This window comes from Miscanthus floridulus, chromosome 3 (assembly GCF_019320115.1).
Source record: "Miscanthus floridulus cultivar M001 chromosome 3, ASM1932011v1, whole genome shotgun sequence".
Taxonomy (NCBI): domain Eukaryota; kingdom Viridiplantae; phylum Streptophyta; class Magnoliopsida; order Poales; family Poaceae; genus Miscanthus; species Miscanthus floridulus.
In genome coordinates, this window is record NC_089582.1 from 124,710,675 (window position 1) to 124,734,976 (window position 24,302).

The 24,302-nt window shown below is 49.6% G+C and overlaps 1 protein-coding gene and 1 long non-coding RNA gene across 2 annotated transcripts; one reads left to right on the top strand and one right to left on the bottom strand.

Moving 5' to 3' along the window:
* Positions 1-662: 662 nt before the first annotated feature.
* LOC136546790 (uncharacterized) lies at positions 663-2,180 on the top strand. The gene is made up of 3 exons (XM_066538764.1): positions 663-837; positions 935-1,064; positions 1,146-2,180. Exons 1-3 carry the CDS (start codon positions 708-710, stop codon positions 2,038-2,040), a joined length of 1,155 nt encoding a protein of 384 aa, XP_066394861.1. The 5' UTR covers positions 663-707; the 3' UTR covers positions 2,041-2,180.
* A 15,346-nt stretch (positions 2,181-17,526) lies between these two features.
* On the bottom strand, positions 17,527-18,073 carry LOC136546792 (uncharacterized). Its single transcript, XR_010781430.1, has 3 exons — positions 18,031-18,073; positions 17,893-17,950; positions 17,527-17,632 (listed from the first exon to the last, which is right to left on the bottom strand). It is a non-coding gene; the product is annotated as an uncharacterized lncRNA (long non-coding RNA).
* Between the last annotated feature and the right edge of the window lie 6,229 nt (positions 18,074-24,302).

Genomic DNA, 24,302 nt, shown 5'->3' on the forward strand with positions numbered 1-24,302 from the left:
AAAATAGGACTGAAGACGAACCGTAAGAAGCCAGGTGATTCAATTTAATCTACGACGCCAAATTTTCTACGGTATTTGCTAAGTGGTCATCAGTAGGGCCTAAATGAACCACGATAAGCCAGACAATTTGATTTTATAAGTATCTAAAAAAATCTTCTTGTTCTCTAGGTGGTCAAAAAGACCAAAAATGAATTGCAGAAAGACAAATGCTGTTGTAATTATTGGATACAGTAGATCACACTGACCTCACTCCGTCAGTTGCAAACAAATGCTATTGTACACACTGACGCAATTCACCAAGTGGCAATTTTGACCACTGACTTTTGTTATATATACCAAATAAAATCAAAGGGTTTTTTTGAGTCATATATCTACTATGTATACGCATGACTTGTGTCGATCTGATTTTGGACTTTGTTTTGACATATCGGTTAAAAAGGAACCAGAAGTAGAAGAGTGTACTGCTTTCTTAGTGGCCTCCTAATTGCAATTAATCTACCCTTTTGAGAGATCACACGACTTTTATCTGGTGTGTTTCCTTCTCCCCACACATAGAGATGCATAAAGGTCAATTCACCAGCAAAAGGGGTGTGCATCTGCGCGTGTGCTTCAGGCTTTACATACACTGTTGGGGGAGAGGAGGTAGAGAGAGAAGAGGAAACTGCTAGAGGGAGAGAGAGAGCAAGGGGAGGAGCGGTCGGACAGCCATGGGGCACCACTGCTGCAGCAAGCAGAAGGTGAAGCGCGGGCTGTGGTCGCCGGAGGAGGACGAGAAGCTCGTCAAGTACATCACCGCCCACGGCCACAGCTGCTGGAGCGCCGTCCCCAAGCACGCCGGTATGCTCCGGCCACCCCCGTCCTAGTAATTCGAAGAAATTGGATTTGTTCACGTCCTGATGATGCGCGCTGTGTTCTTACCGATCGAATCGACCAGGGCTGCAGCGGTGCGGCAAGAGCTGCCGCCTCAGGTGGATCAATTACCTCCGGCCGGATCTCAAGCGAGGCACCTTCTCCGACCACGAGGAGCGCACCATCATCGACGTCCACCGCATCCTCGGCAACCGGTATGTACGGGCATACTTCCTGTCGTCTCTCTTGTTCCCGGCGAACTGGTTACTCACCGCGGCCATGGCTGGAACTCACAGATGGGCGCAGATCGCCAAGCACCTGCCCGGGCGCACGGACAACGAGGTCAAGAACTTCTGGAACTCATGCATCAAGAAGAAGCTCATCGCGCAGGGCCTCGACCCCAAGACCCACAACCTCCTGCCGGCCTCCAGGACTCTCCTCCACGGCGGCAACAGGGCAAACCCTAGCAGCAACAATCCTGCCCACTTCCACCCCAACGGCTGCGGCGCTGTCGTCTCCGTCGCCACGACGCCCTTCACCATCAGCTCCCAGACCAAGGCCGCCGCCTACGACACCGCCGTCACGGTCACGCCGCCGCCGGAGATAGCGCCGGCAATGTACGACGTCCCTAACCCTGACGGCATGTTCATGGGGCATGACCAGGCAGCCGCCGCGGCTGCGATTCCGGGATACCCGTACCACCCGGACAACGGCGGCGGCGTGCTCATGAGCTTCAGGGATCAAAATGCAGGTCTCCAGACATCCATGGACTTCGTGAACGGCTCCTCGTCCCCCTCCTCCATGGATCACGCCACAGGCATGCCTAACGGAAACGGCTTTAGCCAAGGCATGGGCGCGGCCTTCATGGACGTGACGGCGGAAATGTGGACCACCGCTGCCGTGGATTCTGCCATGTGTGCAGGGATGGAAGTGGCCCAACCGCAGCAGCAGCCGCTGCCACCGCAAGGGCTGCTGCAGGGGGAGGTGGTCGTTGGCCGGCAAGCTGTGATGAACGGTGGCGGTGCAGTTGCTGATAAGGGCATGGACATGATGGACGTCTCTTCGGTGTACGGCGGCGCCGGTGCAACGACTTTCGATCTGGAGCTGATGGAGTCGTGCGCGTTGTTTTGCGGCAGCGGCGTCGGCGGCAGCACCGGCAATGCCATGGAGCAGCTGCAATGGGACTGCTAAGCTCACTATCGTCTCCTCTTACTCCTAATTAGTTTGTTGTCTTCCATGCTTCAATCCATGTCTTTATTTCTCCTTTTAATTTTGATGTTCGATTTACTGGGTTCTTGGTTCAGATCGTCCTTTTCAAGCAACAAATGCATGCTGAGCTGAGTGACGAACTCATCTAATTCAGATTTCAATAAAGATATCTGAAATTTTATCTTGATTACTTGCACATTATTTGTTGTTTTCTTCTCCGTGTGGTCGTCTAGCTCATCTGAAATTTTATCTTAGCAAGCAAACTGGTAACGAACTGCAGCAGAAATCACACCTCTGAGTTCTGAGCACACAACACACTCACACACACCAATCCTTATCTTTCTGCAGTCTTTTCTTGCACTGCAGTCAACTCATGCAAGAGGAACAAGTCAGTTACCAGTTGGCAGCAACAACATATACGTTTCAACCTTTTAGTGCAAGGAAAGTTGTTGAAATTTGTCAATTTATGCACAGAGGCACACAAGTTTCTCCAACAAAAAAAAATGCACTTTTCATATGTACTACTTGCAACAACACCTTTTGTCTCATCCAATTATATATGCACAAAAAAATGCACTTTTCATATACTACTTGCATTATGATGTGCATGCACTGTTTGTTGGTGAATTCATGCTTCAATTACTTCTCTTTTTTTCCCTTTTTTAGTTGAAGGAAGTTAATTTGTTTCTTGTGCAATGCATGTGCATATATATCCTGCAAATTAGTGGGCAAGATGCAACTCTAATGCAAAATGCAGTATTATGTGCTTAAACTATATATGGGTGGTTCCATACTAGAATTGAATGTGAACTAATAAGAACTAGAAAATACCACTGTCAAATTTTGAAAGGTTTGCTTATATTAGTCCGTGCATTACAAAAGATGATGTACGAAAAGCAATGAATGACACATAAAATATTGTTGATTCAGTACATCATATCTATAGCTACTGCTAGTAGAATGATGTTTCTATTCATCAATCTGGTATATATTAGGATATATATTCAATGTAAGAGCACATATACTTGGGACCATATACTGATTTTTGTAAATCTTGCATTGCCATGCATGCATGCACCTACTCTTTATTTGGAGAAATAAGAACGTGGTGCAAAAAGTATGTAATGTATATGTATGTGTTATGCACATATATCTATATAAAGTTTTTGTGATAAAATTCTCTGCATAGCAAATTGACTTAGTGCAAGTGCATTACACAAATATAGGATAACTAGCTATTTGATACAGAATGCCAGACTAGCTAGGCAAACTAATTAACTCGTATGTTGAATGGTAACAAGTGGTAGAAATGTGTAATCCACTCCTTTTACTGGTAACTTGCCATCTATGTTCCAAGTTTCTGATCACTGGATTCCTAAAAAAAATGATAATAACACCCCCCCCCCCTATTTTATTAGTACAGTTGAGGTAGAACTAGCCTGTGTCATTAGGGAGGATAAGGTGACATGACTATCCACATCTGTTCAATCTAATGTTCTTTCCATCTCAAATTATAAATTATTTTCAGACATAACATATATCTTGATGCATAGTAAAAATATGTGCTTAGAAAACCAAAACGACTTATAATTTGAGAAGTTAAGACTGCACCTCGCCATAGGGTGGGTAGCTGCCCTGTTACTACAGAGTAGCTGTGCAGAACAATTACTAAGTATATACATGTTTTGAAGGTATTTGTAAAATATTGTTGCATTGATGAATTAAACTATCGCATAAATTGCACAGATTGGAAACCACGAATCCCAAAGGAACTAATGTTTAGATATCTTACAATGTTGCTCTGTATCTTGCCACTTTCTTCTAAATGTGGTTTGGTGTTTAATCTATATACCTAACATTTTACTAGTATGGAATAGTTTTGTGCTCCTTCAATTTCTCCTATTCTCTCGTAAGTGTTAGAACAACATGTCCATACATGGTGTAGAGTACGTCTGTCGGTGCATAAAGTGACCAACACGTAAATATTTATAGTTTTGCTGTACGCTGTGATCGGATGTGGCCTAGCACTCAATGACACAGGGTTTATACTGGTTCAGGCAACGTGCCCTACTTCCAGTCTAAGTTAGTCGGAGACTTTATTCCTGAGCCTAGGTGCTCAAAGTTTGCTGTGGGGTTACAAACGAGAGGGAGTAAGATGGGGGTGCAAGAGGTCCGGTCGAACTCTGGACCGAAGGGCCGAGAGAGACGAAAGGTCCTACGTGCGCTAAGTGTTTGAGTGTGTGCTTTGTTGGAATCATTCGAATCATTCGTGAATCGATCCTGGTGATTGAATCCTCTGTTGATCGATTCGTCCTCTTTTTGGATAGAGCGCGTCCCCTTTTATAGATGAAGGGGATGGCTTTACAAGAGAAAGAGTAGTTAGAGAAAGAGAGTGTGTATGCTACCTAGTCTTGTTGCCCACGCCGTCGGGTACAAGGCGGTTTGTCGGCGCCCATAACACTGTTGATGTCCGGATGCATGTGATAGGCTCCATCGTGATCTTCTGGTATGGCCGATGTCGGCGCCTACCATACTGTAGGATCATTGTCGGCGCCCATAACACTGTTGGTGTTCTGACATGTCTGGAAGGATATAAAGTACCCTTCTGACATGACCTGACAGTACTGTCCTGTAGGTGTGCAGGGTACGGTCCTTAATATTGCGTTTGACTGGAGCGCCCTGCCTTACTTGCTCTACCCGTTTCCTAGATTTTCACCGAGCGGGTGTCCCCGGTCGGTCGTTCCCCAGTCGACTCTGGCCTCGCGGTCGGAGAAGAGCTATAAGCAGAGGTTGGTGCATTCCCGATCGGAGAAGCGAGTTGGAGTCGGAGGCGAGCGTCGTCCCTTCTCGGCCAGGCCTTTCGGTTGGAGAGGCGGACCAGAGTCAGAAGCGACAGAAGCGAGCATCGTTCCTCTTTGGCACGGCCTTCTGGTTGGAGAGGCGGCTGGGGTCGGAACCGAGCGACAGAGTCGGAGGTGAGCTGGCCAGGCGTTCTAGTCGGAGAGGCGGGCCGAAGTCGGAGGCGAGCGTCGTTCCTCCTTAGCTAGGCCTTCCAGTCGAAGAGGCGGGCCGGAGTCAAAAGCGAGCATCGGTCCTCTTCTTGGCTAGGCCTTCTGGTCAGAGAAAGCCCTTCTGGCCTGTCGTTTAGGTTTTTGGGCCAACCGAGGAGTTGCACATCGCTCACAACATCGTCTGCTGGGCCGAGCTTTTGCTAGGAAGCAAGTCCATGAGGGACCTCGGGTTTATAAACCCGATAGGAGCCCCCGGGCGATTTGGTTAGAATCGTCTGAGGGATTTTTGTCTTGACGGCAGGGGAATTTTTGTTTTGACGGCGGGTGCGCGCGAGCGCACCCGCGGGTGTAGCCCAGAGCCCCGGGTGATTTGTGTAGAATCATCTAGGGTTTTTTTGTTTTGCCAGCGGAGGAATTTTTGTTTCGATAGCGGGTGCATGCGAGCGCACCAATGGGTGTAGCCACCGAGCCTGCATCCGACTGGCAAGTCGGTTGGAGGCTGAGCATCTTGGTACTCTTCCCTGGGCCGCAGACTGTCGTTTGGGGTGTTTGCCCGTGTTTCTCCCATCGACGACCTATGCGGTCGGTTGATTTCCTGAGTCGATGTCGGGCAATATGAGCCCCTGAGCCCCGTTGGGCTTGGCAGGGGTTGGTCTAGTTCCGTGTGTTACCCCGTCTGTGGTTTCCGCAACTAGAGGGGCTGAGCTAATGTTGCTTGCCTCGATGGCTCGAGCGACGTGCTCGGTGAGCTCGCTAACGGGCATGTCCGAGTGGAATCCGGGTCTGTCGTTCATGACGGGGTCGGCATAGCCCTCATGTGGCATTCCACTGCTTCTTAACCCGTGTCTCGGCAAATGCCTAGGTCATTCCAGAGACCGACCTAGGTGGCCCACTGGCCTCCCCTTGATGGAGATTCTGTGGGCATGGCTTAAGGTTAGTATCGAATGAGAAGGTTGAGATGACCTTGTCTGCTTTAGAGCAGACTAGGCAAGGACCATTGGGGCTCATTTGTGTTTTCTCCCCTGGCTCTGTTTGATGCGGGGCAGCATTGAGCCCTTTGTGGGCTGGCCTTCGAACCCCGATCGGTCGTTGCTCATGTTGAATGAGGCAACTACCGTTTCGTGACGCAACACGAAGCGTTGTGATGCATTAGCTGCATATGCGATGCTTTGGATGTATGGGATGAATGAATGATTGTGTGAATGAATGCATGAATCTGTGTATGAGAATGGATGAATGAATGATCATGCATTAGGAAAAAATAAAGTAAGAGGGATCGGTAGAGTTACCTTGCCAACCCGAGTGACATGCTTTGAGGTTTTTTTATCGGATATGTCCAAATGGGGTCCATGCTTGTCGTTTGTTATGGAGTCAGTCATGGCCCACATGGGGCATCCCTCTACTCCTTACCTGTCCCTCGGTACTCGCCTGAGCTATCTAATCGATTCAGGAAGCCCGTTGGTCTCTCTTTGGTGTAGATCCTGTTGTTGGGTCCTTTCAAGTCTACCTAGGAAGGCAGAGAGCTGCATGCGCGTAGTCACGCCTTATTTCCGTTGCTCGACGTGCGGTAGTGGTGGGTCATGCCTAGGCCATGTCCTGTCTAACCAGGTGTCGTCTCGTCGGATAGGGTGCATCCCATCAGTTAGGACGCATCCCGCTGCTTCCCATCCGCATTGAATGGGGGAAGGGAGAGGGTTTTTTGCCCCAATCCTTCACCTTTCCTCAACTGTTGTGCCTCCTCATTAAATAGGGGAAGGGAGAGGGCTTCTATCCCATTCCTTCACCTATTCCCCATCAGCCGCCTCTCCTCCTTCTTCTTTCTCGCCAAGAGCATTCGTGTGTCGTGGCGGTTCCTAGGAGAAAAAAGGGGAGAGCGAGGGAGAGGGGAAACTCATAGATCCATTCGTGAATTTGGAGCACAATGTCGAGCTAGAGGTCATCTTACATGAGTGAGTCGGTGCTAGCCGCCTTCGCCGAGAAGGGGGTGCTGCCGCCGAAGGAGGTGGCGCACTAGAGGGCTCCTACGGGGGAGGATTTCCCGTGGCCTTAGGCCAGCGAGGTTGTCTTCTTCCTCGCCTTCCATGAGCGTAGGTTAGGATACCCTACGCACTAGTTCCTGCATGGGCTCCTCAATAAGTGGGGCCTAGAGCTACAGCACCTCAATCTGACTGAGGTGCTGCACATCGCCAGATTCATCACCGTGTGTGAGGCCTTCCTCGGGATGGAGCCGCATGTGGACTTCTTCTAGTGAATCTTCACTAGGCGAGCTTTATCGAAGGGGAAGCTGGCTAGGACCACGTAGGTTGGTGGCTTTGCCCTACAGAAGAAGCTAAGCTCGTTGGGCTCGTACCCTGCGTACACCCCTTGCGATTCTAATCGGGGGTGGCATGGGGAATGGTTCTACATCAGGAACCCAGCGGAGGCGCTATTCCTACCTTTCACCAGTAGGAGGCTAGAGAGGTAGGAGAGCTGGTCGTGGGGCCTCGCCAGCCAGTAGAACAAGCTAGAGATTATCAAGGCGGAGCTCTAGAAGCTAATGCGGCATGGCCTTGATGGGGTGCGGGTGTTCCACACCTTCTTCCACCATTAGGTCACCCTGCTAGTGGAAAGGACATGGCCGATGTGGATGTACACCAGCCCGACGGACCCTGACTGCGCATCATCAGAGGAGTTGGCGAATGACGAGGTCTGGAGTCAGCTCGACCAGATGCTGCAGCTGAGGGCCAAAGAGACCCTTGATGGAAAGCCTAGACCTCTTCACGTCGTGAAGCTATCCAATCTGGTGTGCTCCCTTCTCCTTACCTCGTGTTCTCTTCCTTTTTTCTCTCCTGTATCTTGACTTTGAGTCGTGCATTTCTTAGGGACTCGAAGGTTACAAGTCCCGACTGCATCTTTTGAAGGTGCCGGAGGGCGTGCCTCAGCAAGCCACCCTGAAGAAGGCGGCAGTCGAGAAGAAGAAGAAGAGAGCTAAGAGGGCTCGGAGGCAGCACCAAAAGGAGCAGGATATCGCCCAGTGCGTGTAGGCTAGGGAGAATAGGAGCGACGTCGAGGCGAAGCTTGAGTCAGAGGATCCCACAGAGATGGGTGATGACTTGATCTCCTCCACGGACGAGAGGGGCTGGGAGGCCGTTGTGACCTCGGTGAAGCGTCGTGAGCCTACGGCTGTGTCTGTCGGTAGTGGGAGGGAGGTAGAGAGGCACGGCAACGTTCCCATGCTGAGGAAGTGCGCCACAAGCTCAGATGCCATCGACGAGCGAAAGGCAAAGCGGACGCGGTCACCGTGCCATTCGAAGGCACAACCGGCCTTGTCCCCGCCTACTCCGAGCATGGTGGGGCAGGCCAAGTGGTCGAAGGAGTAGGCTTGCACCCACGCATCTTTGGGGCCAGCGCTGATGCGTGACCCATAACATGGGGACTCCCCGCTAGCTGCTCTGGTCGGCGTGCCTGAAGCGGGCGGTCGTGGCGACTCGCGGGCCGATCGAGAGCCGGCCGGTTCGACTCCCCCTGGGTTGAGATAAGGGGGTGTGGCTCGCGGCCTGCGAGCAGCCCTTGTTCGGTGGACCCATTGCCGATGGGTCGGGGCTTCAGAGCCCTATTGCTTACATCCCAGTATGCTTTCTTCATTTCTTTTCAATCTCGTAGTTGAGTTTTTTGGAGTGCGACTGACTTGTACTTTTTCGATAGTGGCTAGATACTATTGGGGTTGAGCATCGCCCCGCCCCCTATGTGGGAGGAGTGGAGGCCCACCTTGCAGCACGTCACGATGAGCGGCGAGGAAAGCAGGGTGGCGGTGGTGTGACCTTCCCTTCTAAGGGCAGCGCCCCCTAGGTTGGTCACGAGTACGGTGATAGCGGCGGCGATGGTGTTGGCAGTGATCCCTGTGGCGATGGTAGAGGTCACGTCAGAGGTGACCCTTGTGACCCCTCCTACACCAGAAGAGGGGAGGGAGACCGGGCTCCCTACCTCACCCGACAGAGTGCCACACGGCTCGCCCTCCCAGTAGGAGTTGGTCGTGTTAGGGGAGACGTGGCCAGGCCAGAGGTAGAACGTCCATTGGTGGGCCATGGAATTGAGATAGTGGAGGTCTCCTCTGATGGCGAAGCAGGTGATAGGTTGGAGCCACCGGCACCGTCGCAGGAGCTAGCGGTGGTCCGATCATCGACTGGGCCTTCTAGTGGGCTAGGGCGACCACCGACCTAGTGTGGCACTACCCCGAGGACTCGAGGAAGGTTTGGTTCATCCTTCGGGATGAGCAGGAGGATCAGCTCTAGGATGTGCTTGGGGGGAGAGGACTCGCCATGGAGTCCGATCTCACCCAAAATTAGGTGAAGCTCGAGAAAGCCCTAGAGTAGGTCAAGTCCGTCCAGCAGGCGGTTACTATTGACCTACCCTACATCATAGAGTTAGGTTTTCTGCGTTCATCCTTGGCTCCTTGGTCTTCCACTTGTTATCTTAGTGTGTTTGCCTCTTGTGTTGTAGGGCTTGGAGGGGATGTCGAGCCACAAGTCTCGCTTCCTATGGGGGGGAGCAAGCCCAAGAGGTCGTGATGTCATGGCGGGTCACCAAGCTTGAGCATGAGCTAGAGTCTGGCTACTGTGAGTCTCAAGGTCGGGCGGCTGAGGTGATAGAGGCGCGGGCGGTGGAGTTGCTCGTGACAGAGCGGGCGATCGCCGCTGAGTGGGGGCATGAGGCGGCAAAGGTCCACTAGTAGAGACTGAGGTGGCACTCCAGAAGTCCTTGGCGGAGACTGAGGTGGCACTCTAGAGTTCCCTGGAGGCCCTAGAGTCAGAGTGAAAGACCCTAGAGTCAGAGCGGAAGGCCCAGTCAGAGGTCGACTAGGAAGTGCTCACGCTCCAGGGCCGGGTGCTCGAGATGGAGGAGGCGAATGCTTGGCTGCATGAGCAGGTGACTCAGTAGGAGGAAGGGCTCTCCATCCTTGAGAACACCCGCCTTGGTATGTACCTTTTTAGCTTTTGGTTGATGTCTTGGTTTTTCCTTTAATTTGCTTCTGAGCTCGTCATCCTTCTTCTAGAACTGGGCGGAAAGGTTGGGTTGCTGAAGCAAGACCTAGAGACGGCCAGGGTGATGGTCGATCAGAATGTGGAGGCGCTGGCAAAGTCCCTTGAAGAGCGACGTGCTCTCAAGGGGGAGCTTGACCTGATCCTCAACGTCGCCCAGCCGCCCAGGTCGTCATCATGAAGGTGTTCAGGTCAGCACCAAGCACCAGCACGCCCGCCATCCGACTGGTGGAGGTCCGGGACGAAGTTCGGGTGCTCATTACCGATGGGATGTTCTGCGGGACGTCGGGGGTGCTGACTTTCGGTGGTGATGCACCACCTAGATCTAGACTTTGCCGCCATCTACAGTGGGTATGCCGACGGTTGGAGCCTAGAGGCCATCTATGCGTTCAGGGAAAGCTTGTTGCCACACGCACAGTTGGTGGCTGAGCAAGTCTCCGCGCAGTGGGTGATGGATGCCCACCATGTGAACGTGGCCGAAGGCACGCACCTGGAGGATGTCGCCCAACATGTGGATGAATTGGAGCCTAGGTCAAAAGCGAACATTGCCCTACCTCTGACCAAGCCAAGTGTCGTCTAGCAGGAGAGCGAGCAACCCCTACCTTCGTCGGTCACGCCGTCAGTTGATGCCACCGGGTAGCCACAGTAGGATTTAGAGTAAAACTAGTTTAGTAGATGTAAAAGTTAAGTCCATGGGGGAGCCCCTGTGTGAATAGTTCATATTCATGAATGCATTCATTTTGTTTTGCGATGAATCACTTTGTTCGAGGAAGCTTGTCATGTTCGTTCCTTATTTTTACCCAAGCATAACTTTGTTTTTTATTCTATTTTTCACACCTACCCATTTGAACCATAGGCTGCAACCTTAAGAACCTAGGCATGGCCCGTGAGGCTCAGTTGCTAGTAACTGTAGGTCGTGGCAGGGTGTGATCGATCAGAATGTTTAAAGCAAAGTTATGTAAGGCAATTAAAGGAATGGACTACCCTTTTGTTTGGGTAGAAAGATATTTACCATAAGATAGTATAAAAGATAGGTGGTATCGCACCCTCGTGGAGCCCCCGAGCGACCTGGGCCGAGAGTGTTCTGGCCAGGGCGCTTATAGGAGCAAACGTTAAGTGAAAGAAAGCGGTAAGACTGAATTTTTAGGGAAAGAAACAACATAACTGTTCGATGTTCCAAGTGTTGGTGAGAACATTGCCATTGTCATCCTTCAGTCGATAGGCACCTAGTTGGATCACTTCGGTCACCGTATAGGGTCCTTCCCATGGCGGAGAGAGTTTGTGCTTCTCCTTGGTCGATTGGGTCCTTCAAAGCACAAGGTCTCCGACCTCGAGGGTCCTTCCTCTGATTTTCCTCTCATGGTACCTACAGAGAGTCTGCTGGCACTGAGCGGAGCGAATGACGGTCGTCTCATGGGCCTCCTCGAGCAGGTCAACTGTGTCTTGCTGAGCCTCCATGGCTCGGTCGTGGTTGAAGGCCTTTACTCTTGGGGTGCCATGGTTAAGGTCGAGAGGCAGCACTGCTTTAGCTTCATAGGCCAAGAAGAAGGGTGTGAACCCTATGGATCAGTTCAGGGTTGTTCTCAGGCTCTAGAGGATCACGGGGACCTCTACAACCCATCACCTGGCATACTTGTTCAGTTGGTCAAAGATGCATGGCTTGAGTCCTTGGAGGACCATGCCATTGGCCCATTCGACCTGGCCGTTAGTACGTGGATGTCCAACTGAGGCCTAGTCGATCCTAATGTCGTATCCATCACTAAAGTCTAGAAACTTCTTCCCGGTGAAGTTAGTTCCGTGGTTAGTGATGATACAGTTAGGAACGCCGAACCAATAGATGATGTCGAGGAAGAATTTGATCACCTCTTCTGAGAGGATGTTGGTGATGGGCTTGGCCTTGATCCACTTGGTGAACTTGTCGACCACTACGAGTAGGTGAGTGAAGCCGCCTAGGCCTTTTTTGAGGGGTCCAACCATGTCGAGGCCCCAGACAGCGAACGACTAGGTGATGGGGATGGTTTGGAGCTCTTGTGCTGGCAAATGAGTTTGCCGAGCGTAGAACTAGCGTCCTTCACACCTGCAGATGGCCTCCTCTGCATCTCATAGTGAGGTGGGCCAATAAAAATCTTGGCGAAAGGCTTTTTCAACTAGCGACCTTAGGGCCATGTGATGTTCGTAGATTTCAGCATGGACCTCGAGGAGGAGCTACTTGCCTTGGTTGGTAGGGACGCACTTTATGAGTACTCCCGACAGACTCTGTTTGTAGAGTTCATTTCCGATCATGATGAATGTCTTGGCGCATCAAGCGATCCATCATGCTTCAGTCCTTTTGGGTGGGAGAACCTCCTCGAGGAGGTAGGCGAGTAGCGGTGCTCGCCAGTCGGCTTGATCGAGTGCCAGCACGGCGACGTCGGCGGGTGATGTTGTCACAAAGGCACTAGGGTCAGAGCCCCTGAGCGCTGGGTCGGCATCGGGGTGTGTCTAGATCGGACCTTCCAAGATGCGGGTAGATGGTTCATGAAGGTCATTGATGAAGGCCCTGTCCGAAGATGGAACCCTCCTGGCAGCCAACTTTGCGAGAAAATCGGCAACATCGTTGTCCTTTCGGGGGACATGGTGTAGCTTGATCTCCTGGAATTTGTCCTTGAGCTTGCGTACCTCCTGACAGTATGCTGTCATGAGGGGGCTTTTGCAAGAGGACTCCTTCATGACTTGGTCGATGACCAACTTCGAGTCGCCGTGAAAGTAGTCATGTAGAGCCGAGCTCGATGGCGATGCGCAGTCCGTTGATGAGGGCCTCGTATTCTGCAGCGTTGCTTGAGGCCAAAAAGTGGAGACAGATGCATAGTAGAGCTTACTCCCATCTGGGGAGATCAGAACCACTCCAGCCCCCGAGCCAGACGCCATTACAGACCCATCGAAGTACATCATCCAGTACTTATGGGTGACGTCTAGGGTCAGAAGCTGGACTTCCATCCATTCAGTGACAAAGTCCATGAGAGCCTAAGATTTAATAGCAGTATGGGGAATGTACCTGATGTCATGGCCCATTAGTTTGAGTGCCCACTTGGAGATTCGCCCCATGGTGTCACGGTTGCGGATGATGTCTCCGAGCTGGTATGAAGTGACGATCGAGACTTTGTAGTCGGTGAAGTAGTGTAGGAGCTTTCAGGTCGCCATCAGCACAACGTACAAGAGTTTTTGCGCCTAGGGGTACCAGACCTTGGGGTCGGTGAGTACCTCCTCGATGAAGTATATGGGTCGTTGGACCTTAAGGTGGTGTCCCAGCTCCTCCCTTTCGACGACTAGGGCAGCGCTCACCATGTGGTTGCTTGCCATGACATAAAGGAGGAGGGGTTCTCCCCGTTTAGGAGCGACGAGGATTGGGGCCAATGTCAGTGATGCTTTGAGGCTCTCTAAAGCCAGCTGTGCTTGCTCAATCTAAATGAAAGCGTCCGTTTTTTTGAGAAGCTTGTAGAGAGGCATCCCCTGTTCACTGAGCCAGGAGATGAATCGGCTTAGGGCAGCCAAGTAGCTGGTGAGCCTTTGTACACCCTTGACGTTGCATATAGGGCCCATGTTGGATATGGCCATGATTTTTTCGGGGTTGGCTTCGATGCCGCTTTCGAACATGATGTATCCGAGCAGCTTCCCCTTCGAAACCCCAAAAGCACATTTTTCAGGATTCAATTTGATGTTGAACCTTCGGAGGTTCATGAACGTCGTGGCCAAGTTTGCGATCAGGTCACAAGCTTGAGCTGTTTTGACCACTATGTCATCAACATAGATGGCGATTGTTGGTTTCGGGCGCTCAACTTGGTCAGGCTAATCGAGCGGGTCAATTTGATTAGCGAAGCATTGCTACATGCACCTTTAGTAGGTGGCGCCAACATTCTTTAGACCATAAGGCATGGTTACATAATAATATGAACCATATGGGGTGATGAACGAAGTCGTGAGCTGGTCGGACTCTTTCATCGTGATCTGGTGATAGCCTGAGTAGGCATCCAGAAAGGAGAGGATTTCATATCCTGAGCTGGAGTTGACTATCTGGTCTATGCGTGGTAAAGGAAAATGGTCCATCGACACGTTTGTTAAGGCTAGTATAATCAACGCACATTCTCTATTTCCCAGTCTTCTTTTTAACGAGAACAAGATTGGCAAGCCAGTCGGAGTGGTATACCTCTCTGATGAAGCCGGCTGCCAGAAGTTTGGCAATCTCCTCACCTATGGCCCTGCACCTCTCGTTGTCAAAGCGACGCAGGCGTTGTTTGGTGGGCTTCGAGCCCGGGACGAGGCGTAGTGCATGCTCGGTGACCTCCTATGGTATGCCTAGCATGTCAGAAGGTTTCCATATGAAGACGTCACGATTGGCTCATAGAAAGTCAATGAGCTCGCATTCCTATTTGGCCAGGAGCTAGGTCTCGATCCGCACCGTCTTGGTTGGGTCGGTGGGGTCGATCCCCACCGCTTTGGTCTCCTCGAGTGGATAGATGGCAGTCGAGGAGGTTGGCTTGTTGCAGTTCAAGACTGCTAGGGTCGACAACTCCTCGAGCCACGGGAGCTCGGAAGAGTTGATGACAGCAGTGGCGAGCTCAAAATGCTCATGGTCGCACGTGTAGGTGTGCGAAAAGGTGCTACCCATAGTGATGATGCCGTTTGGTCCTGGCATCTTCAGCTTCAGGTAGGTGTAGTTGGGGACCGCCATGAATTTGGCATAGCATGGCCGCCCCAAGATGGCATGATAAGACCTCGGGAAGTCCACCACCTCAAAGGTAAAGTACCTTTGAGCGGAAGTTGGCTCTGTCGCCAAACATGATGGGCAAGTCGGTCTGCCTGAGTGGGTACACCTGTGTCCCCGGGATCACACCATGGAAGGGTGAGCTCACTTGGCGGAGCTCCAACCGGGGGATGCGCATGGCGTCGAGGGTGTCGACGTAGAGGATGTTGAGGCCACTGCCTCCGTCCATCAGCACCTTAGTGAGGCGCTTCTTGTGGACGATGGGGTCGATGATGAGTGGGTAGAGACCCGGTCTAGCGATGTGAGAAGGGTGGTCCCTCTTATCAAAGGTGATCGGAGATTCTGACCAGCGAAGGAAGGTGGGGACGGCCGTTTCCACGATGCATGCCTCTCTATAGCGCACCTTGTGCTGGTGCTTGGAGTAGATGGCATTGGATCCCCCGAAGATCATGATGGATTCCTTGGGGTCGGGAAACCTGTCTCCATCCTTGTCCGTCGTGCCTCCTTTCTTGATTGCTGCCTCCTTGCCCTTTCCTTCTTTTGGCCCGCCGGCCTATCGTAGGAAGCGCTTGAGGAGCTCGCAGTCCTTGTAGAGGTGCTTGATGGGGTAGGCGTGGTTGGTGCATGGACTATCCATGAGCTTGTCGAAGTGGCCGAGCTGGCCCGATTGGGGCTACTTGCCCGCGTGATCGGCCACAGCGACCAACGCGGAGTTGGCCGGTCGGCGCCGATCCTTCTTGTTCTTTTTGCCCCTCTATGTGGAGGGGCCCTCATCTTGATCCTCGCATTTGGCCTTGCCCTTATCCCAACCTCCGTTAAAGACCGCTCTGACCGCCTCCTCGCCGGAGGTGTGGTTCGTGGCGATGTCGAGTAGGTCACAGGAGGTCCAGGGCTTTAGATAGCCAAGCTTATGAATCAAAGACTCACAGGTTGTTCTAGAGGGGAATGCGCCGATGACATTCGTGTCGACGACATCAAGAAGAGAGTTGCACTGCTTTGAGAACCTATGGATGTAATCCCGTAGGGACTCGTTGGGCTCCTATTGGCAGCTCTTAAGGTCCCAAGAGTTCCCAGGGCGGACATACATCCCCTAGAAATTCCCAACGAAGATCCTTTTGAGGTCCGCCCAGTTGCGGATGCTATTGTGCAGGAGGAATTTGAGCCATGCTCGAACATGTTCCCCCATGTAGATGGGGAGGTACTAAATGATGAAGTGGTCATCATCCACTCCTCTAGCTCGATAGGCGAGCTGGAAGTCCTCGAGCCATATATCGGGGTTCGTCTCCCCGGTATACTTGGCGATGTTGGTGGGCGGTCGGAAGCGCTGTGGGAATGGCGCTCTCTGGATGCGTCAGCCAAAGGCATGTGGTCCTAGGCCATCTGGGCTGGGACTTCGGTCTTCTAGTCGGCGACCACGCCTGGGGTGCGTCTCGCCGGTCCCCTCGATGGTCCGGTCGGAGCCCATGCTGCGTACTCTCACCGCCGCCTGATGTACATCATCGTCATGCCAGGCCTGACGCTGGTTGTTGATGACGCTGTGAGCATCTTGGTTCGGCCCGAGGCGTTCACGCATAGGTGGCCGGTGTAGAGCGGACACCGGGCTAGGTTGTGGCGCAGCTGTGGCCTCATGTTCCACCCTCGATTGCTGTAGAGGTGAGCAGATGGAGCGATGCATCTGGTGCATCCCCGCCCCCTGGTGGGGAGAGAGGGCACAAGTCAGTGTCACGATGCGGAGCTCTCTGCTTGTTGAACGGCGGCGATATTCTGACCAGCCCGAGCAAACTATGGGGGATCGTTCCCCCATCGATGATGTTGTGCTGAACCTAGCGGGCGTGACCCTGAGCGCCGCTTGTCGGGTTACATGCACGGGGCGCATCATGGTGTGCTAAGCGTGCCGACACAGGTGGCGGCTAGTTCTCACTACAAAAAATCGGGGCTTGTATGACAAACCGGAACTGTCATGTAAAGTACAGAAATTGTCATAAAAAGTACTTTATGACGAAAAAGCAGTGTCACGCCGGTCGTCATATAACGACCGTCGCATAATGTACCTCGTGACGATTTTATGGGCCACCGTCACAAAATGTCAAGACCTTTTGTGACGGTAACGTTCTATCGTCACCTATTGTTACCTTTTATGACGACTATAACTGTTACATATTGTTTAGTCAACGCATCACATAATGTACGAACCGTCACAAATGGTACGTGGGAGGACAGGTTATTATGACAATATGGTAACGTCAAATATTGTGAGCCCAACATTTCTAGCCCAGGCCCATATTATGGGCTGACCCAATTGAAACAATAATAAACCATATAACCAATTCCATAATATCATAACGACCATACAAAGGCGCATGTTCCAGAATACATGTTTCCATACAAAATTACAACAAAAACATGAACACAAAATGATCCAGCCAACTAAACAAATTCTAGCAGCTAGCGTCAAGTTCCAGCCAGCACCTAGAGCCAAGTTCTTGCACCAAACAAGTTCCAGCCAGTAGCCAACAGCTAGCGCCAAGTTCCAGCCAACAGCCCAGCAAACAACGCCCATGACCCTATCTGTTATCTGAAAAGAAACAACGAAGAGGAAAAATGTCCTATGCAAATGTCCTATACAAAGATATAGTTCAGAAATTAAAGATAGTAAATCAAAATACCCTGATTTTGAGGTGGCTCCATGTAATGATTACCTTGCTAGCAAGCCATGCTCAAGTAGACAAGTACAATTGCTGTTCTGCAGAACGCTCCAGGCAGGGCCGCTCGCCTCGCTGCTAGCTAGTCAGCTACTACTGCCCCTGAAGGTTGCAAAATCAGCAGCTTGTCATGCCATTTGCCTAGACATAAATGCAGGTTGTAAAGAGTAACTTTTTCCTGATTTGAAATACCAATGCTACCATGCTAGACGGATGTAATACTACATGTCCAAAAGCATCCCAGGTGATCTTATTTCCATAGCAAAATATAGATGACTTCAAAAGTATTTTTCTTTCCTAAATGAATCACCTGTGATATTGTGTTTGGTTAGATTGAGATAAATAGAGGTAGAGAACTAAACTTGATTGCTTCTGTATGGATTTGATGAAGCTTCAAGTCAGGGTTCTCTATGCCTCAGCCTGCAACATCCATGTAAACTTTAATTGGACAGCCAATGTCCGGCCACTGCCCTGACCTACAGACTATGACATAACCTCACCTAGCCGCTCGCCAACCTGCCTAGCGACACACCTGAATCAAAGATCAGAATCACCAAACTTGCTTGGATTGGATTAATATCATAGTGCACTCAAACCAACTTTTGGTACAAGCAACATAGGTGAGATCAACATCTCATCTATTCATTTATAGAGACATGATTATTGTCCAAAAACCATTACAGGCCAAGCATCCTGTAATAATATGCAAGTTCAGTACATCATATTTGTATAATGGAATATTGAAATATTTTCATTTGTAAAATGGTAGTCTAGGGGTGTAACATGACACAGCTAGCATGAATTTAACAACATAATAAATTTAGCATTGTTATCCAACTATTCACAGTTTCTTCAGAACACTTTATTAGCATGATTAAAAGCTGCCTTTTCAGAACATTAACTCTCTGATGGCATTTCAAATGCTTCATAATTCAGGAAATGTTAACTTTGAGCTAGAAACCTAGAAGCAAAATAAATAATGGGTCAGAGCAAAAGTTGAAAGATCATATACAGAGGATGCATACCTGGTAGCACCTTTTTAATTACTCTACAATTCTATATGGACACCTTGACAAAATTAACAACAAAAGGAACATCAAAAAAAAATTGCAGGCCTAGTACAGAACACAAAGCAATAATTAGACTCGGCTCTGAGATTCACAAAAAAAATTAACAAGAATCAAATACGTACAGGTTGTGCGCTTGTAAAGCTTGGGTCCTTGCTATGTGTTAAGGACAGAATCCCCAGCGGACCGTGACGGATGGTTGTTGGGTCTTCCGCGGCCGCACCAGGGGCCACGCGCACCGGGGCCGCCGCACCAGAGGCCGCCGCGCCGAGGGCCTTCCTCGCCGGGGCTGCCGTGCTGTACACAGCCAGATTCGGAATCAAGAAATCTCAAAGCAAAAGCACCAGATCCATTAATATCCGGCCCAAAATTACCAGAGGAAGAAGAAACCTGCGCTGGGGAGCTGCCGCGCCGGGGAGCGCCCTCGCCTCACACCCGCGCCCGGAGCTCCGAGGGAGGAGGGATCGGGAGGAGCCGGGCGTGCTCACCCAGGCCTGCGTCCGCCGCTGGGGCGTGCTCGCGGCTGTGGCCGCTGCCGCGCCGGGTTGCGGCCGCTCCTGGGGGCGGCCTCGCCGGGGCGCCGTGCCTGGCCTCGCCTGGAAGCCGCGCCGCCACCGCGGGAAAGGAGGGAGAGGGAGGAGGCGCGGATGCGGACGCGAGAGAGAGCCGGCCTCGCCGGGGCGAGGTGCCCGGCCTCGCCTGGAAGCCGCGCCGCCACCGCGAGAAAGGAGGGAGAGGGAGGAGGCACGGATGCGGACGCGAGAGAGAGCTAGGGTTTGGACCTAGTATATATTTGGCTGCAGAGTGGCTCGGGAGGAGACAGGAGCACCGTTCATCAGGAATCCAAGGAGTGAAAATAATTTTGCTACCGTGGACACCGTGTGCGCCCGTCTTGGCCACACGCTCTATTCTCTTTAAATTCTAGAGCCCTACGTGGCCCAATATTCATTTGTTTTTTTATTTTTCTATTTTCAAAGCAGATATGTTATATAAATATATTGAGTACCAAATGAATACAAATGTAAAGGTTGTAAATACAAAAATTATAGGATAATAACAAATTTCAAATAAAAAATATGTCAACAATATAACAATTGTTCACAAATGACACTTTGAAATTCTACTGTTTACTAACACTTTCTCAAATGAAAAAATGACCTATATAACAATTGTTATATGGGTCATTTTTGCATTTGAGAAAGTGTTAGGAAAGTTTAGTTCTAAATTGACAAGTCTCTCGTATAGTTTCATAAACTCTATGTGAGATTCATGATTTTGTGACTAGTGTTTACTAACACTTTCTCAAATGGAAAAATGACCTATATAACAATTGTAGATATTGATGAGTTCTGACACCTTTGTATTCAAAAGTTTTTCATCTGAGGTCATTTAGTGTCTCATTTGACAAAGTTTGACCAAGTCAAATTTTAAATTTAAAAAAATGACACTTTGACACCAGTTTTTGAAACTCTAAATTGTTTCAAATAGAAAAGTCATGAATACCAAGTTTGTTAAGCTCATCAAGATCTACATTTGTTGTTTTGGTCAACTTTTCATTTGACAAAGTTTGAACCATTCAAATTTTGGATTTTTAAATTTTGACTGCTCCAAACTAGTTTTCGAAACCCTAGATGGTCTCAACTAGAAAAGTCATGAATACCAAGTTTGTACAACTCATCAAGATCTACAATTGTTATATGGGTCATTTTTGCATTTGATAAAGTGTTAGGAAAGTTTAGTTCTAAATTGACAAGTCTCTCGTATAGTTTCATAAACTCTATGTGAGATTCATGATTTTGTGACTAGTGTTTACTAACACTTTCTCAAATGAAAAAATGACCTATATAACAATTGTAGATATTGATGATTTCTAACACCTTTGTATTCAAAAGTTTTTCATCTGAGGTCATTTAGTGTCTCGTTTGACAAAGTTTGACCAAGTCAAATTTTAAATTTTAAAAAAATGACACTTTGACACCAGTTTTTGAAGCTCTAAATAGTTTCAAATAGAAAATTCATGAATACCAAGTTTGTTAATCTCATCAAGATCTACATTTGTTGTTTTGGTCAACTTTTCATTTGACAAAGTTTGAATGATTCAAATTTTGGATTTTTAAATTTTGACAGCCCCAAACCAGATTTCGAAACCCTAGATGGTCTCAACTAGAAAAGTTATGAATACCAAGTTTGTACAACTCATCAAGATCTACCTTCTTTGTTTTGGTTATTTTTTCATATGACTTTGTTTGAACAGTTTGAATTTTAAATTTCAAAATATTAGAATTTCGAACATAATTTTAGGGTACTAAGTAATTTCAAATGAAAAAGTCATCAACAAGAAGATTGTAAATCTCATTGAGATCTACAAACTTTGTTTTGGTCATTTGTTCATTCGACAAAATGATAGTAACATTGTTCACAAATTTTACAGATCTCTCTTATAGTTTCATAAACTATGAGAGAGATGTGTAAAATTTGTGAACAACGTTACTATAACTTTATCAGATGAACAAATGACCAAAATAAAAAGTGTAGATCTTGATGAATTATACAACCTTTATGTTTATGACTTTTTCATTTGAAATCATTTCGGGTTTCAAAATCTAGTTTGAAGTCGTTATTTTTTTTTTAAATTTAAAATTTGAATTGGTCAAACTTTGTCACAAGAAAAGATGACCAAAATCAATACATTAACTTGATAGATAATGATTTTAGAAAAATTTAGGAAAAAATCATCACATTTGGAGTTAATATATGGGAGAAAGACTAGTTACAAGTTTTAACCAGAAATTAAAAAGAGAAATCGTTCCTGTTCAGGATGAACAAGTGATTTATAAATTAAAAAAAAAGAAAGAAAAAGAAAAAGACATCTCTCGGGCCTTCTATTTTAGGCTCGGCCTGCCTCCTTCCACCTGGGCCCCCTCTACATTTTTTACATGGGCCTAGGCCAAGCTCTGAGCCCAACTGTCATGGGTCAAGGCTCCACCTCGTACTGGGGTATTTTATGACATTGGGGGTCGTCATATTTGATAAAACATTCAGTGATGGTCTACTGTCGTCATATAAAAATTGTCTAAATCGTCAAAAATTCACAACCGTCAACCGACTCCTGCCGCTTGACAATTTGTGACGAAACTTGCTACCTTTATGTGACACAAGAAACGATGTCGTCATAAATACTTTTGGGTCTCATAATTTTATGATGACACATAACTTTTCGTCATATTATGTTACATTATATGACGAAAACAGGCCTCGTCACGAGGGATTTTGTCATAAAAAGAAGAATTTCTTGTAGTGCCTACCGCCTTTGTTGTAGCTCCTCGTCGTGCTCCTGGGCACACGCGAGGGCATCCACGCGAGGGTCCAGAGGGGTGTGGGTCTGTAGAGACTCCGCCACCACCGATGGCTATCTCGAAGCGTCCACCATAGCACACTCGTGGGACAGAGGGTGGCTAGGTGCCACGACATCACCGATGCTAGAGCCGTCACTCTCAACGTCGTCATCCATGAGGTCATGAAAAGAGGCGGAAGCATAGTCCGCCATCCCCATGAATTTGAATGTGAGAGGGGGCAGCGCCAGCATTTTTTGGAGCCCTCGTGTGTACGCTTCCATGGGGGATGTGAGGCCATAGGGGAACTGGTCGCACGACAGTCGCGGCAGGGACAACGGGGTCTCTCCAGAGAATCGACGAAAAATAGTAAATTGCGAGTAAATAACAGTATGTACATTACTCATAGTGGGTTTTGAGCCTAGCGTAGGCCCGGAGCGAAGCGCAGGTGCCTCGTCGGAGAGGTCGCCGTGTGGCCTAGAGCCGACGAAGGGCACTCCTCCTCCGAGGGGTGCTGGGACGAGTGCCTTCTTGTGGAGGCAAAGCACGCCGAGCCAGTCGACGACGAAGTCCAGGCTTCTGAAGAGGAAGGCCTAAGATGGCTCGAAGACGGGTGGAACCCACATCCCAACAGGTGGGAGTGTGGGAAACTCCAGTGAGCCAAAGCGAGTTGTATCGCTTGAGCCCGCCATGCCAAAGGTGGAGGAAAGGTTGGCCATCCGATGACCAAAAGCGTGAACGTACGGCGTCTTCCCCACGGACGGCGCCAACTATCGGTGCAGAAAGTGACCAACACATAAATATTTATAGTTTTACCATATGTTGTGATCGGATGTGGCCTAGCACTCAATGACACAGGGTTTATACTGGTTTAGGCAACGTGCCCTACTTCTAGTCTGAGTCGGTCGGAGACTTTATTCCTGAGCCCATGTGCTCAAAGTTTGTTGTGGGGTTAGAAACGAGAGAGAGTAAGATGGGGGGTGGAAGAGGTCCGGTCAGACTCTAGACCGAAGGGCCGAGAGAGACGGGAGCTCCTACATGCACTAAGTGTTTGATCGTGTGCTCTGTTAGAATCGCTCGAATCGTAGGTCATTCGAATCGTTCATGAATCGATCCTAATGGTTGAATCCTCTATTGATCGATTCGTCCTCTTTTTGGATAGAGCGTGTCCCCTTTTATAGATGAAGAGGATGGCTTTACAAGAGAAAGAGCAGTTAGAGAAAGAGAGTGTGTGTGCTACCTAGTCTTGTTGCCCACGCCGTCGGGTACAAGGCGGTTTGTCGGCGCCCACAACACTATTGATGTCTGGATGCATGTGATAGGCTCCATCGTGATCTTCTGGTATGGCCGATGTCGACGCCTACCATACTGTAGGATCATTGTCGGCGCCCATAACACTGTTGGTGTTCTGACATGTCTAGAAGGATATAAAGTACCCTTCTGACATGACCTGACAGTACTGTCCTGTAGGTGTGCAGGGTACGGTCCTTGATATTGCGTTTGACTAGAGCGCCCTGCCTTACTTGCTCTGCCCATTTCCTAGATTTTCACCGAGCGGGCGTCCTCGGTCGGTCGTTCCCCAATCGGCTCCGGCCTCCCAGTCGGAGAAGAGCTGTAAGCAGAGGCTTGGTGCATTCCCGATCGGAGAAGCGAGTCGGAGTCGGAGTCGGAGGCGAGCGTCGTCCCTTCTCGGCCAGGCCTTCTGGTCGAAGAGGTGGGCCGGAGACAGAAGCGAGCATTGTTCCTCTTTGGCCAGGCCTTCCGGTCGAAGAGGCGGCTGGGGTCAGAACCGAGCACCAGAGTCGGAGGCGAGCTGGCCAGGCCTTCCAGTCGGAGAGGCGGGCCGGAGTCGGAGGTGAACGTCGTTCCTCCTTGGCCAAGCCTTTTGGTCGGAGAGGCGGGCCGGAGTCAGAAGCGAGCGTCGGTCCTCTCCTTGGCCATGCCTTCCGGTCAGAGATCGCCCTTCTGGGCTATCGTTTAGGTTTTTGGGCCGGCCCAGGAGTTGCGCGTCGCTCGCAACGTCGTCTGCTGGGCTGAGCTTTTCCTGGGAAGCAAGTCCATGAGGGACCCTGGGTTTATGAACCTGACAACGTTTGACCTAGACGAATTGGAATATGACGGTCGGTCACTCTCTGGTGCCCATATGAGTTATAGTGGCATGTCTAGGCACGATACAAAATCTGATCCTAAGACAATTGGAACGCATGTCGTGATCATTGGATAAATCTGAAGCCTACCATGCCCATACGAGTTAGAGTAGTGAGCGTCCAAGCACGTACACACTCCAATTCAAAGACAAATTACAATGCATGTCTTGATCGTTGCATAAATCTCCGAGTTGCAAGTTGTTTAGGCGACCTGCGACAAACTCCC

Excerpts from the sequence above, each read along its gene's own strand:
- LOC136546790 (XM_066538764.1), top strand. The coding sequence starts at position 708 with ATGGGGCACCACTGCTGCAGCAAGCAGAAGGTGAAGCGCGGGCTGTGG. Across the intron at positions 838-934 it reads CGCCGTCCCCAAGCACGCCG|GGCTGCAGCGGTGCGGCAAG; the intron begins GTATGCTCCGGC and ends CGAATCGACCAG. Across the intron at positions 1,065-1,145 it reads CACCGCATCCTCGGCAACCG|ATGGGCGCAGATCGCCAAGC; the intron begins GTATGTACGGGC and ends TGGAACTCACAG.